Here is a 15,449-nt window from a genome sequence, read left to right on the forward strand (position 1 = left end):
TATATGTAGAAAAACTCTTTTTTTAATACATTACATATTTTGATAGATTGGATGATTACGTGTCCATATTTCAAAAGTATCTAATAGTTAATAAGAAATGCTACTTATCATCTCTACACAATATATTAATATATGATTTGTAATTTTTGTCTTATTTAAACACACATTGATACATGTTGGTGTATAGTGTAGGGGATGATAAGTAGGATTTTTCACAGTTAATTACTTCCGTTGTGGATGGCCTCGTTTGGTTATACATATGAGATGAGATGAAATGAGATGAGAACTCTGTTAATAATAGTGAAATAATTTGTATAATAATAAAATTGTTTGAGTTAAACTTTTTATGGGGTTTTAGAAAATGGGAGATAAAAAGTTGAATAAAAAAAATAAAGTTAAAAGAGGAAGAGAATATAATTTTTTAATATAATCTTAGTTTTGAGATTTGAATTGAATTATTTTTGTGTTTTGTTTTGGAGTTTAGAAAAACTGTAATGATTAGATGAAAAAATTAAAAAATTGAAAATTTAAAAATTTGAAATTGAAAAATATTTATGTTTGAATAGTTTTTTAATATTGAGATAATGTGCGATAAGATGAGATGAGATGAGATGATTTAAAAGGTTTGTGAAACCAAATTAGACTCCCTCTAGATGAGTGGCGCCCAAAACGTGTGATGTTATTTTAAATAAATTATTCTAATATATGTTATTACAGAAGGAAAACAAGTGCAATACATGCCATATAAATAAATCCAAAATCCAAATTATACAAGGAAAAATTCTATTAGTGTGTATTATACACGTAAATATTTACATAATATAATATAATTTTTAATATAAATTTTAAAATTTAAATCTTATTAGATATTATATCCATCCACGCAATTGAGCCTATTCTAAAGAAAAATTCTATGGATCAATAGTTAAAATTTAAAGAGTGGGGCTTACCGCTGGAGTACTGCCAAGTGGTTTTTTTATTTTTTTTAATTTTTTAATATATTTAAATATTTTTAAAAAGAAAAAATTAATATATTTAAAATTACTTCCTATTTTTTTTTTTCAGCAGTTAAATGGAGCGATCAAAATTGAAAAGCAGAGTAATTTTATTCAAATTTAAATAGTTATCATTCGATGGAGCGATTACTAAAGTTTAAACACTGTTTTTCCAGCTCTTATCATAGTGCGTGCAAGTGGGAGAATAGTACCTGAAACGCGAGAAAAAACAAACCAAAATCAACGAACAAACAAACAAAAGAAGAATCGAAGAGAATACTTCCCTCATCTTCATCCGATACTGTTACAAGTTCTGTGGCACAAGCACAGTGTCCCAATAGCTCAAAAGCTCCAATACATTGCACAGAAACTCGAGAAGTCTTGGAGTTTCGTTCAATCTTTATCCAATTCAAATGGGCAGGTCCATGGTCTTCTCCCCAAGTATTCCTCTGAGATTTTCTCAAATACCCAGATCAGTTCCATCACCAATTCATGAAAACCCGCGTCTTTCATTGCTTTTTAGCAAGAAATTTCAGCACGGGTTTGGAGGAATTCGGTTTTTGAAGGTCAAACCCATAAGAGAACTTTGCACAAAGGCAGTGTTATCAGAAATCCCCAACCACAAACAGTACCCAAAGATAGGTGCCCAATCAACTGGACACATTCCACCTAGTCAGCTCATTCAGGTGGTTGAATCTGCTGCTAAGACTGGTGCTGAGGTTTGCTCTCTCTGTCTCTCTCTGTGCAGATGCTTGGGTTGTGATAGGAGCCCCGATGGTTATTTATTTCATGTCTCATTTAACCAATGCGGTTCAAGTTTCAGAAATTAAGTTTATGTTGAAAGTGTGCAGTTCATGAGCTTTTAAATGTATACATGTGGATATGTAGTTGATTTAGCCGTTTGGGACGTCGATTGTTCAGAAGTTTATCTCGGTGTGAACGCTATAGAAAATAAGGCGATGAAGTAATGTTTCAGAACTTGGGCTTCATTTAGCAACTAATAAGTTAAATTGATGCTGGACTAAGTTTAAAAGACTGGAATTTTTAGTTTACAGTTATAGGCTCCCCAAGAACATAAGCCTGATTTAATTGGAAGTACGCAAGAAAGGTCAATATTTTAGCCTTGAAGGAAAATTTTTCCGAGTAGAATATCGGTAAATAGTTGGTCCTTTCTATTTTTGTACTTCATTCATGTCTTAATTTAAAAATTCGAAATTTTTGGAGTCCAAGATTTATGGGTGCCCCTATAACATACTAGTCAAAAAAGGGTTGAAAGTGTCTGCAAAAGGCAACAAAGAATGGATTTTGGATGATGCAGTATGACCGAATTAGTAAAAAAATGTGAAGAGGAAAAAGTCCATTCTGTGTAGTTGCTCCAAACCTTATGATATCTAGCTTATCAAAAAGAAAAAAAAAAATATTGGTATAGTGGATTGCTAGTTGTTCCACTTTATGAAAGGTTCCTTTAGAAATATCTGGACTATAATTCTTCAATTATCTGCCTGTGGTTGCTCACATATGTCTTCTTTTCTTTCCAGGTTGTGATGGATGCTGTTAATAAGCCTCGAAATATCACATATAAAGGACTCACTGATTTGGTGACCGAGTAAGGACTTTCCTTCTTTCTTTTCTTTTCTTGCTTTGTTTTTTGGAATTTTCTTGCAATTAGTCTATGCTTCTATCTTTCAGATAACCTCTAGTGCTACAATATAAAATCTTCTTTGCATGGAAACCAGAAGTTTCTATTTGCTTTTAACTGCAAATTACCTCGCATTGCCACGACATAATAAAAATGGTAGGTGCCTATCTTTGTGTTTCCTTTTCATCAATATATGCTCAGCCTTTCAATGGTAGAGATATGCTTTTGCAAAATTTTCCCTCTGTCTATTTATTTCCTCTCTCTTTCTCTCCCCATTTCTCTCTTGGTGGCACAGAATCGTAAGTTAAATAGATACAAGAAGTCAGTTTAGAATGCTCCATATAAGTTATTTGAGATCTTAGCAAAGTTTGACCATTCTAACTCCTTGACCTATGTAATTACTTGTGTCTAATTATCCTTTTGAGATTGCATCTTTTTTTTATTTTTTATTTTTTGTGTTGTTGATTATGTCTCTTAGTTTTTGCTTTGCAGAATAGAATTAGATTTCGGCAAACAAAATTTCCCATCATTACAAAATTTACTTGCAGGACGGATAAGATGAGTGAAGCTGCTATTTTAGAAGTTGTTAAAAGGAATTTTGGAGATCACCTCATTCTTGGGGAGGAGGGAGGGGTTATAGGAGACACTTCATCCGATTATCTCTGGTGCATTGATCCTTTAGGTTTGTTTCTTTGTATACTTGTTTCTATTGGGATTGATAATTACGTTCATACTTGAGAAATCTTCTAGAATTGGAACTGGGATTTTAGTTTTTGAGTTTCATTTTCCAAAAACATAGGGCGTGGCTTCTATCGAGCAAAATCTTCTAGAAATTGTATACTTTTACAAAATTGACCCAAAATGATTGGGCATGTTCCCTAGAGACATAATGCATTGAGGAAAAAAGAGATATTTAATTCAAGTTGATGGACTAAAAATTGGCTGGGAGAGTCCTAAAATAACACACGTGTAAGTATTACAGAGGGAGGCGCTAGCTACTATGGTTTTAGGAAAGGTACAATGATGGGAAGTACATTATCTGGCTAGGGTCTGTTGACGCTTCTTAAATTTCAATGAGGACACCAAAGTGCAGAATATAGCATAAAATTTATTAGACATATACAATTCAAACTCAAAAGTTAAGCTTATATTTGACCTATTGTCTTTCAATTGATTAAACAAGAGTAAAATTCAAAATGAAAGATAGGAGGTACATCTTCAAATGACTCATGTACAAGATAGATTCTACCTTTTTAAAATCTGTGTCAGTTGTATCCCACCCCATGCCGATCCTTTTAGACTTTACTGTGCCATTTGCTTGATATTTGATTTTTCACCTCTGTATGTACAGATTACAGAGATGCTGCTTTCACATCATAATTTGTCTGATGTCTGAATCTGATACTCTTGTAGATGGAACAACAAACTTTGCTCACGGTTATCCTAGCTTTGCTGTTTCTATTGGAGTTCTATTTCGAGGGAAACCTGCCACTGCTGCTGTGGTAGTTAAAGCATGATTTAAATTGTTTATGACTTGTTTTTGTATGTGTGATTCTCTATTGGGTTATCAGCTGCAAAGTACATGATCAAGTACCTCTGTTTGCTAATGCTACCAAATACAATATTACCACTGTTAAGTTCGCAATATAAAGTGAACATGATACTTTAGTCAATACACGATTCTAGAATTTTTATAGGGATATTCCACTGACGTGAGGGAAATCTAAGAGTTTTATTAAATTCAATTTATAAATTTTAACTCTACAGAGAGTATGAATACGTACAATGAGAAATAACATGAGTCAATACTAGAAAACAAATTTTCGAGAAATAGTATCAGGTGAGGTTTAACCATGAAAGTACATTTTGTTTGCAAACTCTTCAGTCAAGTACGTTTTAATGGAGTAGAAAAATATTGATAGGCAACAGTATTAGCCCTCAGCTTTTTGTAGAAGACTATGTGGAGTATATTTCTTTGCTTAATTGTTGAAATAAGAAGATCAGTTAGCAGATATGAATTTCAGGTAGAGTTTGTTGGGGGCCCAATGTGTTGGAACACCCGCATATTTTCTGCAACTGCTGGTAAGAAAGTTTTGATTAGCTTTATCACCTGTTTCATTGTATTTTAAAGTCAATACATTGGTAGTAGAAATTAATTCACATTATGATAGGTGGGGGAGCATTCTGTAACGGTCAAAAAATTCATGTGAGTCAAACTAATCAGGTGAGTGACCATTTATTAATTTTTATCCTTAGCATATGCCTTTGTGTCATTATTTAATTTTAAGTAGATGGCCCCAATTTCAGGCTGTCGAATTTTGTGTGATACTGGTGGCAACACATGACAAAATGATGCACTGAACATTTATTGTCAGTAAGATATTTTTTTAGAGTAATGCTACATGCAGTCGTGGAGTGCGCAAGCTCGTGCAGTCGCTTTGAAAAAGAGTATGGTCCACTATTAAAAAATTATCATTTTTTCATGTAGGTCATATATTTATTCAATTTTTTCAAAATGATTGCACGGCGCTTGCACACTCAAGACTACAACTATAATTTCTCATCTTCTTATGCATCTGTGTTTAAGGCACTTGCTGAGGCATAGGCTTTAACTACCTTGAAAGTTATATCTTATTTGTCACAAATCCTTCATTATGTTGCTTCTTTTATTTTAGTGAGAATGCTCATGAAAGAAATTTTGTTTGAGATAATCAGATAAAATGGACTGATAAAAAAAAATCAGATAAAATGGAGGACTATTTACAATATGCTCAATGATTTTTCAAGAGAAGTCGTGCTCACATTTGTCCACCTGTTTTAAGGTGGAGCAATCCCTTCTAGTGACAGGGTTTGGGTATGAACATGATGACCCATGGGCTACCAACATGGATTTATTTAAAGAATTCACTGATGTCAGCCGGGTATTAATTTTTTCTTTTTTCTTTTCACTGATAATCTGTTGTCAAAATAATTTGGATAACCTCTCTCTCTCTGCCAATGTTTTTTTTTCAACAAATCATTTCAATGTTAGGGCGTAAGAAGGCTTGGGGCCGCTGCAGTGGACATGTGTCATGTAGCTTTGGGGATTGCAGAAGCCTACTGGGAGTATCGTCTAAAGCCATGGGATATGGCAGCTGGAGCTTTGGTAAAACTTGTTGCTTTCACAAATGGTTTTGATAGATTTGCGTGAAAAACTTTTATTTTAAACTGGTGAAATAAGAAATATCAGAGAGAAAAGCTGTGAGAAAGTCCGAGCCCTTGACTGTTGGAAAAATTCTCTTTGATCATGTTCATGTGCACGCCCTCCCCAGCACTTCTCATGCATTCCAGTTCTGTTTATATTTTATATATTTTCTGTGTTAGTTTTTTCTGTCAGATTCGATAGAATGGGGAGGGGGAGAGAGGGAGAGTGTAACAGAGGAATCTTGCTGGCTCTGTGGAGCGAGAAAGGTTTCTACGTAGAACTGAATTAGAACAGGGTGGTGTTATTTTTTTTCTTGTCCTGGTGGTAGCAAATACTGGCAAATTGGCAATTACCTTTTGGTTCTGTTGTTTGACCTCCTTCCCATTGCTTTGGCCAGTCATCCTCTGCCACATTCTGCAGCCGCAGACGGAAGTCCTCCCCAGCAGAAAGAAAATTTATTTCAGGGATATTTTTCTTTTTGATGGCATTCAGGGTTCAGCATGGAAAGACGGAATAGGTTTTTAAATAGAGAAATAGAGGTGTCTTATGAAAGTTTCTAAAAAGAAACTAGGGGGCTGACATGTGCTTGACATACGGTCATCACGTTGAACATCCTACATACATTAGATGCTATTTTAGATTTTTAAGTGTAAACTAAGGTGTACTCATAAACATTTAAACAAAGGTTAGGGTGAGCATGGGTGTGTTGTCAACATGTGCTTTGCATGCCAGCTTTTATTGGGTAGAACATCCCATGAATAACTTAAACTTAGGATTTGTTGAACAGTTGTTTTTGTACTACATAGAAGTTTGAAAGATATCCTTCCAGAGAACTCCGTTGACAAATCTGAACACACTTCATTCAGTTTACTGTGCAAGAATGTTCTCCAAAGAAATTGCTTCTTTGAAGGAATTATGATGTTTGAAAGGTTTTTTGTCAAAAAACAATTACGATGTTCAAAATTTGTTTGTCTTTTACTGTTGAATTTTTTCATTCCTCAAAATACAGATAGTTGAAGAAGCTGGTGGCATGGTTACTCGCATGGATGGTGGAAAGTTTTCCGTGTTTGATAGATCTATTTTAGTATCCAATGGTGCGCTGCATGAAAAGGTTAGTTGTCACTGGTTGTTTTGCCATAATCCTGTATTCAATATTAACATCAATTAGTTTTCTTAGAGCTAACATGTAATAAATCTTAAGACTGTTGGCGTAGTAAACACTGCCTCCTGTATTCTTTTCCAATTTCCTAATTGGAAAAAAAAAAAAAAAAAAAAAAACAAAGAAGAGATGACTGAAGTTTTATTTTGCATTTTATTTCTTGGAATTTTCACTGTGTATTTGCAGTTAAGAATTCCAGAATTTCCTTTCCATACTATCCGAGGTCAGATACAAGCTGACTTAGACTCTGAAAACTTAGTTACCAAATATAAAACCAAAGACTTTTTTGTATCCTTCTCTCAAAAAATTTGGTTTGATTGACAACTATTTGAGTATTATTCTTTAAGCAGTTAAATTTATTGTAGAATTATAGAGAGATTTATGTTTAAGGATCTGTTAGCAATATTAGGGGCTAATATCTAGGAGATCTACAGCTAACAGATCAATTTTTCTTATCCCATGATTTTAGGAGATTTGGTAGTCTGTTACCAAATCTGTAGATATAAGTTTCCTGTTTTATAGCTTTCAGTTTTAGGTAGTTCTGATTTCCTTTCTAGATTAGCTGTAAATATCCCTAAAATAGATGAGCATTATCATCTATATAAAGAGGGGCCTGTAACCTTATTTTCAATATAGTGGAATCTTACTCTTTCCTTCCACAAACAAGATTTATTACTCATTATCTTCTTTTCATATTCTGAGGGGATTTAACATGAAGATCGGGGACCATTTTCAATTGAGTATCTAATGTTACATATCATCATTGAATTGCAACAATACTTTGAATGTAAAATAAAATTACGTAAGCCCAAAGGAAAGAAGATAGCAGAATATCATTAGTGTTTGCCCAAGTTTTCTTAAATTTCTTAGTTTTTTACTTCTTCTAAAATGCAGCTTTTGGAGAGAATTGGACCTGCAACAGAGAAATTGAAGAGAAAAGAAATTGATTTCTCATTGTGGTACAAGCCTGAAAATTATCATGCAGATCTTTGAGATACCAAGATTTCTGTCTTCTGTTGTCAACTCTGCTAGAAAGATTTCTGCGCTGCAGGTGTGGTCCATTGTACTCTGAATTATTGTTACTTCTCTTGCGATCTCCCAACTGCTATGGTTCCCTTTTTTTATTAGTCAATATACTCTAGCTTGCGAGCACGCAGATCATAAGATATAGTCAGCATGGTATATTGGCATATATTTGAAACTATCAGATTCTCTGGACAAAATGTTTATCCTGCTATATCATCGTAATGTGATCAATATGAAATTGGATTAAATGGACACTATGTTTATGAACTGTAGGCTGTCTCCTGCTATAGATCAACTTATCCTCTCTCTCTCTCTCTCTCTCTCACTCACACACACAGTATTTTACCTATTGTAATAGACATTTTCAGAAATGACAAATCCCCATAGTTTTAAGCATTAAGCTCTTGGAACTTCACTGTTACCTTATATTTCCTTCATTAGTTGAAGTAGCGTAGAATGACCAGCTGAAAACTTTTGCATGGGTTGGAGAATGGATGGACTGGATGAAACTCAGTTGTAACAGGCTGGAAATGGCTGTACTGGCAAGAAAAAGCTCTTCATTGTGTTGACCCAGGTATAAACAGCACGAAACTGCTTATGAACCTGCCAGAATGCCTGAAGTGGATTGATCGGTTGGGATAGAATGACTTGGTGAATTAGGGTTGACCTGATTTGATCTCTACGTTTGTCTGATCCAATAGATCTAGGTTTGCCTGATTTGACTCAACTTGAACCAGACAATAAACTAAATCCAATCAAGTTTTGTAAGTAAGTAATTAACTTGAATATATTAACTATTTCTTTCTTTTCCAATCGCCAGCTGAAAGATAAGATGCGCTACTAATCTATAACAACCCGATCCTAAGATTAGGCCATAAGATAAGTCTTATGTATTTTTCATATAACTATAAATATTCTATTATTATTATTACTGCTACTACTACTATTATTATTACTATTGTCAGGTTTTACATTTATTAATTTTAATAGGATTATTATTATATTGTTATTGATATTTTATGTATGACCCGAGTTTTTTTGTGCAATAGTCACAACTAGTTGAATAAATTTCCTAATGAAACCAACTCCCAACTCCAAAAGTCGTACTCCCAAAACCCGAGTCCCCCGTTTGCTTTAAACCGTGAAAACTTACTCAGTTGATGACCAGTTTCTCCACTCCGCACGTCTCCACTCCCATGCTCATGCACGTTTCTTTTCCTCTAGGTTTCCTCTTGTTTCATCACCTATATATATATATATTACGCTTATCACTTCTGGATGGAAAGAAAACTCCAAGCCGCAAACCTCCCTTGAAGCCTTCCCCTCTATGTACGCTCAGCCCCTCTGCCCAGAGCACGCCGACCCCACTGTCAACAACCTCCAGGACAACGAACCCACTATTCGGACAACACAGTAAGCCTCACCACGCACCTCACGGACTCATCATGGTGAGCCTCTGTTTCCACTTCCGAAATAGAGCAACCGAGCCACTTGCTTCGCCGCAGTCCACCACAGAAGATGTCGGAGCGCCACCACCACTTTTAGATCACGCCGGTGCCAGCTCATGGACCACCACTGCCGAGAACCCAGCTCAACCACACTGCAGCATGTTGCACCGTTGACGAACTCCTCAACGCAGTCAGCGGCCCGTTCCAGGTTGGTCCACCACCACCCTAAGCCGGGGACAGCTTAGGCGTCACATAAACCGCTGGCCGATTACCTCCCGTCGAACTCACTCCTTTCCGATAGCCCACGACCGTCGCCCCTGCTCTCTCTCTCCCTCGGTTGCTTTTCGGCGTGATAGAACTCCCCAGCCCAAGCAACACCACGGTTGCACTGCCGCACGGTTCACTTCCTTCGGCGTCGCACCACCACAGACGAACCTCCAGTTGCGCCACCTTCACTTCCAGCCACCCAGAATCACCGAACCGTGCCACTGCCCTCGGTGAGTCCCCTCTATCGCACGACCCTTCCTTCTTGGCTGTTTCCGTATGTTTTAAATCTCCAAAGCTTTGATTTATAACGGGCCCTTGGGCCCTACCTAAGTCCATACGGCCAGTGCTTTTCCTAAGACAAAGGATGCTGGCTTACTTTTAAAGGGTCTTGTAATTTTAATTGGGCTTGTACGCTTGTGGGCTTGAGTATTTTATTTGTTGTTGGGTTGGGCTTAGTATTTTAAATGTGAGTTTTTATATTAGTCAAAGACTATTTTGGAAGTGTTTAAAGAATTTGAAATATATTTTAAAGTATATTATTGAGCCTCATAATTTGTTAATATTCTGTTGTCTATTTGGTAGAATTTTAATAAAATTATTATGTTAAGAATATTTAAATGATATTATTATTTCTTGTTTAATTATGTTAATTATAAGAAATGAAACATATTTTAAGAATTTAAGTTTTTATGACTTATTTTTAATAGAATTGATTATATCTCAAGTATTATATTATACTAAGTTATATTTTGAAAGTAAGAATATGCTATTAGTATTGTAAATAATTTAAGATATCAGTATTCATTGATTTTTGTGATAAACAGAATATTTATTTGATAGTTATTATTGCATATAGGTGTCGAGTTACGAATTGTTATTCAAGAAGAAGCGCAGCGAGGTAAGTAATTTGATCATAAATTAGGATCATCACAGTTTAGCTTATATATAAGTATTATTCAAGCCAGTTCATTGACAACCATTATTTATGAACCACTCATATCATATGCAAACATGTCATCCAGCATAGCATACGATCATGTCATTCCGCATCATGTTCAAAGTGTATGTATTATGTCATGCATCTCATGTGTATAAGACACGTAAGCTATCTTAAGTTCAAAGTGCAAGATAAGATCAGATCAGTTGATCAAATCAGTTAATCAGATGACCATTCAGATGCATGGTATCAATGCAGTTCAGTTTCAGGATGGATGTGCACGCCATGAACTCAGACGTGGTCCACCATAGTATGCTAGAATACTATCAGCGGCTCCCCTTGCGGCCGTGGGACGTGGAGCCAATGCACAACTTCGCACACAGGGTTAAGTGTGTTGGCCAGTCAGATAAATCAATTAAATCAGTCAGTTAATTCAGATAAATCAGTCATGCATAGCATAAACATCAGTATGAACAGTCATGAATTTTAAACTCTCAGCATGAAAACTTTTATGAAAACCTTATATTTATTATGTTTACGTTGTGATGGATTTCTTGCTGAGTCTTCGACTCATTTTAGTTTATTTTCATGTTTTTAACCACCCAGGTGAGAATGATGAATACGAGCAGGCAGGTCAGGATTAGAAGGAGCAGTTGATTTAGTTTCAGACTTTCTAGAATAAAATTTGCTTTTATAACATAAATTTATTCAGTTTATTCATTTAATGTTTTTGAAGAACATTTTTATTAGATAGTTTTTTCTACAAAATAAATTCTAATTTCATTTATGAAATACGAGGTCTCTTGACGGGTTTATTTTATGAAAAATATGTGACACTCCCAGCCTACGGGAAGAAGGTGTTACATAATCCGTCTATATTCTGATTAAATCAATCCATCAATGAGTCAAAACCCTGGATAGGAGAACAACTCAAACATGGATAGTCCAACTTGAGAAATAAGATCCTTTCCTTATAACCAAATAGGGATCCTCTCTTTTACAACAAACCGAGATGGAATTTTATTCTGCAATCTTCACCTATTAATGTTAGCCACAACAGTTTCAGCAGGCAACTTGGGCAGCAACACACAATAACAGCAAAGGATAACACTGTTTACAACATCGATGGCAAATGAATATCTGGATTGAGTATGAGAAGGTAGTGAATGGGACCCTACATTGCTTCTTGCCCTTCATAATGATTCCAAAGAGCTTCATTTATATAATTGGTTAGTCCTTTTGGAGTATAGGCCTAGATGTGGCCTGGCCCTTCCTTGGGTCATTATAAATGGCATCAGAGATATATCCAATCAGAAGTGTGGGACTTAAGCCGTGCCACCTATGATGGCCCGACGAGGATGTCAGGGATTTGACGGGGGAAGATTGTAATACCCTGGATTGAGTATAGAAGTGGTAAATGGGATCCCACATAGCTTGAGAAAGAGAACTTCTTGAGTATAATGATTTTAAAGGCTCAAATTCTATCATTTATTAGTATTTTTGAAGTATAGACCCAATGTAGCATGGGCAGCCCTCTTTGGCTTGTTACAAACAAGAACAACAACACCTCAACCACCACGGGTATTAGACATTGTGATGACCAAGACCAACAAAGCATCAAATCAGGATATCGACTACCTCCGAGCATTGCCATAACCACACAACTGCTACACGCTGAGACTTGAGGGTGGACCATTCTTCCATCAAGGGTGTTGGTCAAGATGAAACTTGATGCCCTAGGCTGAGAAGAAAAATACCACGAAAGGAAAAGGGAAGAGATAGAAAACAGAGGAAGAAAAGAAAGAACAGACAAAAAGTGAAGAAAATAAAGCCTAAGCTCAGTGATTTGATACTGTGTTGATGTTAGGTTAAGAGAGATTGAGAAAGAAACGTAGAAAAAGTGATGAGGAGGATAATCACACGTACTCCAACTTCCCACTTATATATGTATAAGAGAGGGAGGGAGGGAGAGAGAGAGAGAGATGCACACACATATATGTAAATTGAAAAACACTAAAGAACTTGTATACCTGTACTTGGTCTACTTCTTACAATAAAATCCTCTGAAAGATTTTATTTTTTATTTTCCCACTTATTCCATAGGGATTTTCTTCTATTGTGCTGTAGATTATGTCTTCTCATCTTCCCACCTCTTTTCCAGATTTTATTGATTCTTTAAGGCAGGATATTTTTGCCTGGTTCCTCTTAGGGTTTAAAGTCATTTGTATCCATGCAGGGTCCTTAGGTTGCTTTCAGTGGTTTTAATGATATTTGCATTATTGAGTTTCCTATATGTTACTGTTTGGAAAGAAATTTGCCTGACTTTGATGTAGAGCCATGGATTGCAAGTAATTCACAAACTCTTTTTGGATGTGGAAGGTCTCCAGAGAACTTGAGAAAGAAGAAAATTAGAGTGAAGGGAGTGCGGTTATGATGCTATTGCCGGTGAAGAATCTATGAAAGATGCTGATGAAGGAAAAGATGATATTTAGCCTCTTTTTTTTTATTAGTCACCATGTATTAAGTCATGGCATGATGTATCACTGGAAAACATACATCAGTAACTCTTTGTACCCATTATAAGAGCAAGCATGCTTATGTTTTGTGATTGTGTTTCTGGGTATATTCCCTTCTCCATGTGTAAGGATTGTAAGCTTTACTTCCTCTGATAGAATTCTTTGTATATGAGATTTATAGATGTATGATGCAGTATGATCATGCAACTTCATTTTGCTTATATACACACATATTCTTTCTTCCATGTTTAGAGTGTCTTTTGAAGACATAGAAGTGAAGTCTTTCTTAGCGGCTTTGGTCCTTTTCTGGGGTTACATGTAATTGAACATGGTATATTGAAGCTGTAGAACCTGTTTGTATACTGAAGTTCACACTTCTAAACTATGGATTTGACAATGAATACCTTTTAGAGGAAAGCTAGCTTGATATAATTTGCGTTGGCTAATGCTGACCAGTTGTAGAATAAATGTGCATTCAGTAAAGCAGGATTTTGGGTATCATACAAAATGATAAGCATTTCTTCCATTACTCTTTTCCCGGTTATTCATTACATACGTAATCTTTTCTCCTGCTTTCACATTCATAAGCAGAGAATAAGATCCGAACACGCTGGAAATATGTTGTCCATCATTTCAGAACTCTAGTATTTCGGCCGAATGGTAATGCCTTTGATGACAAGCCCTCTTTTCCATTCCCCACCCTCATATTCATAGATTGAGAATTCTATCTCTCCTGTATTTTCTGGTGATGGTACAAACTCGCCAACAGGGATCTCAATCCAATCCCCTCTTGGCTTTTTCATCAAATTTTCTTTATGTTCTTGCTTGTTTCCATCTGGTAGGGTGAGTCTGACATTAACTGGAACTTCCCATCCATAAGCTGGATCTTTCAACTTTACGACAAATGCTAGTTCATATAGAGTTCCTGGTGAGAGGTTTGCAGTCTGAAACTTTCCATGCACTTCTAGCCAACATACATTTAATAGTTCAGCAACATCAATGACTTCATCACTGCAGTGTCAGACCTTATAATGGTTAGCAACTGAACTGTGAAAGACATACTGAATAATTCTATCTTTGTACCTCTTTGACATGAACTAATTTACTACCAGCAAAGTCCAGATCTTCTGTTAATTGTTTCCTCTTTAATAGATGAAACAACCTTACGAGAAGAGTTAACTTCAAGCCATTATAGTGTATTGGCCTAAAGCATCACTATTCACTTTCAATGGTTTTATGCATTTAGCTTGGAGAGTGGCTTGGCATATTCTGTTCCACCCATACATGTTTTAGGAAAAGGGAAAAAAATATGACAAGAATAGAGCCTAATGCTAGGTACCGGGTTTCTTGAATGCTTCTCCACTGCCAATAACGTTTGTCTTCAATCCAACTGATTGTCAGATTTCTTGCATACAAGAAAAAGCAGTTGTTGGAGTTCTTGTCAACCCAATATTTCTGAAATAATAGTAATGAGGAAGATGATAATACCAATCGAAGGAACCTCTCCCCTCCCAAAAAGAAAAAAAAAAAGACCCAAAAGTAAAAGGAGAACAAGACAAATTAGGAAAACCAAGAAGTGGGTGCTCTATACACTTGCCTTTCTCTTCTGGTTTAAGAGTAGTCCAGAACAGAGCTGATCATAAAGCTTGTCCCTGGAAGATCTGTCGACGGGGGAATCCGCATCTCTCAACAGGACTTCGTAGTTATGCGGGGGTTTCACTTTCACCTGGGCTGCTGTTTCATTCACTTCCTTGGCTCTGGTGTCACTGTTTTGAGTCTCAGTTTGGCTGGGTTCCTCATTTGGCTGTAGCTCAGAAGACCCTACCCCCATCTCTTCAGAGTCTTTTTCATTCATCCGCTCGCGTGAATGCTACTCTTTTATAGCCTTTGAGGGCCAAGTTAGTCATTTGCATTGTGATCTATAATTCATATTTACCTTTATTTTTCTATTACTATTATTTTTATCAATGAATTTCCTTTGGAATAATTCACATATGCTGAAAACTGAACCCTGTCTAAGCTTGCATGATTTGGTTTCATCGGTTGGATTAAGACATGAATTGCCATGGACCGATCGATCGGGGTCCCCCAACTATTTTTTAGTGATATTAAGAATCACAATTATGTACACTTGAAACTTTAGTTTCTTTATAATCTCTTCAAATATTGGCCAGCAATTTTCCATACAAAATTGAAAAATAAATTAATAAATAAATGCAAAATCAATTCCTAAAGTTATGTTTGGTTGTTGAATCAAATCTAATTTATTTCAAATCAA

The 15,449-nt window shown here is 35.8% G+C and overlaps 2 protein-coding genes across 4 annotated transcripts; one reads left to right on the forward strand and one right to left on the reverse strand.

Moving 5' to 3' along the window:
- The first annotated feature begins 1,179 nt into the window (after window positions 1-1,179).
- Window positions 1,180-13,416, forward strand: LOC121264340 (phosphatase IMPL1, chloroplastic). Of its 3 annotated transcripts, none has more exons than XM_041167473.1 (11): window positions 1,180-1,714; window positions 2,534-2,601; window positions 3,183-3,316; window positions 4,048-4,136; window positions 4,659-4,716; window positions 4,806-4,858; window positions 5,457-5,555; window positions 5,666-5,779; window positions 6,828-6,929; window positions 7,872-8,577; window positions 13,035-13,416. In XM_041167473.1, exons 1-10 carry the CDS (start codon window positions 1,409-1,411, stop codon window positions 7,968-7,970), a joined length of 1,122 nt encoding a protein of 373 aa, XP_041023407.1. In that variant the 5' UTR covers window positions 1,180-1,408; the 3' UTR covers window positions 7,971-8,577; window positions 13,035-13,416. The 3 variants fall into 3 exon arrangements, with proteins under 3 accessions (XP_041023407.1, XP_041023406.1, XP_041023405.1); XM_041167472.1 differs by having other exon boundaries at window positions 7,872-8,028; XM_041167471.1 differs by having other exon boundaries at window positions 1,181-1,714; window positions 7,872-8,028; window positions 13,043-13,416.
- Window positions 13,417-13,669: 253 nt separating this feature from the next.
- LOC121264341 (protein PHLOEM PROTEIN 2-LIKE A1-like) lies at window positions 13,670-15,038 on the reverse strand. Its single transcript, XM_041167474.1, has 3 exons — window positions 14,769-15,038; window positions 14,511-14,626; window positions 13,670-14,182 (listed from the first exon to the last, which is right to left on the reverse strand). The coding sequence occupies exons 1-3, from the start codon at window positions 15,024-15,026 to the stop codon at window positions 13,813-13,815; spliced, it is 744 nt and encodes a 247-aa protein (XP_041023408.1). The 5' UTR covers window positions 15,027-15,038; the 3' UTR covers window positions 13,670-13,812.
- Window positions 15,039-15,449: the final 411 nt, after the last annotated feature.

This window comes from Juglans microcarpa x Juglans regia, chromosome 5D (genome assembly GCF_004785595.1).
Source record: "Juglans microcarpa x Juglans regia isolate MS1-56 chromosome 5D, Jm3101_v1.0, whole genome shotgun sequence".
In the NCBI taxonomy this organism is placed as follows: domain Eukaryota; kingdom Viridiplantae; phylum Streptophyta; class Magnoliopsida; order Fagales; family Juglandaceae; genus Juglans; species Juglans microcarpa x Juglans regia.

What these genes read in the sequence shown, in the direction of transcription:
- LOC121264340 (XM_041167473.1), top strand. Translation starts at nt 1,409, where the DNA reads ATGGGCAGGTCCATGGTCTTCTCCCCAAGTATTCCTCTGAGATTTTCT. An exon ending in CTCACTGATTTGGTGACCGA is followed by an intron (nt 2,602 to 3,182) that starts GTAAGGACTTTC and finishes ATTTACTTGCAG; the next exon opens with GACGGATAAGATGAGTGAAG. An exon ending in AATTCACTGATGTCAGCCGG is followed by an intron (nt 5,556 to 5,665) that starts GTATTAATTTTT and finishes TTTCAATGTTAG; the next exon opens with GGCGTAAGAAGGCTTGGGGC.
- LOC121264341 (XM_041167474.1), bottom strand. Translation starts at nt 15,026, where the DNA reads ATGAATGAAAAAGACTCTGAAGAGATGGGGGTAGGGTCTTCTGAGCTA. An exon ending in TCTTAAACCAGAAGAGAAAG is followed by an intron (nt 14,627 to 14,768) that starts GCAAGTGTATAG and finishes CTATTATTTCAG; the next exon opens with AAATATTGGGTTGACAAGAA. An exon ending in AGAAGCATTCAAGAAACCCG is followed by an intron (nt 14,183 to 14,510) that starts GTACCTAGCATT and finishes CTGACACTGCAG; the next exon opens with TGATGAAGTCATTGATGTTG.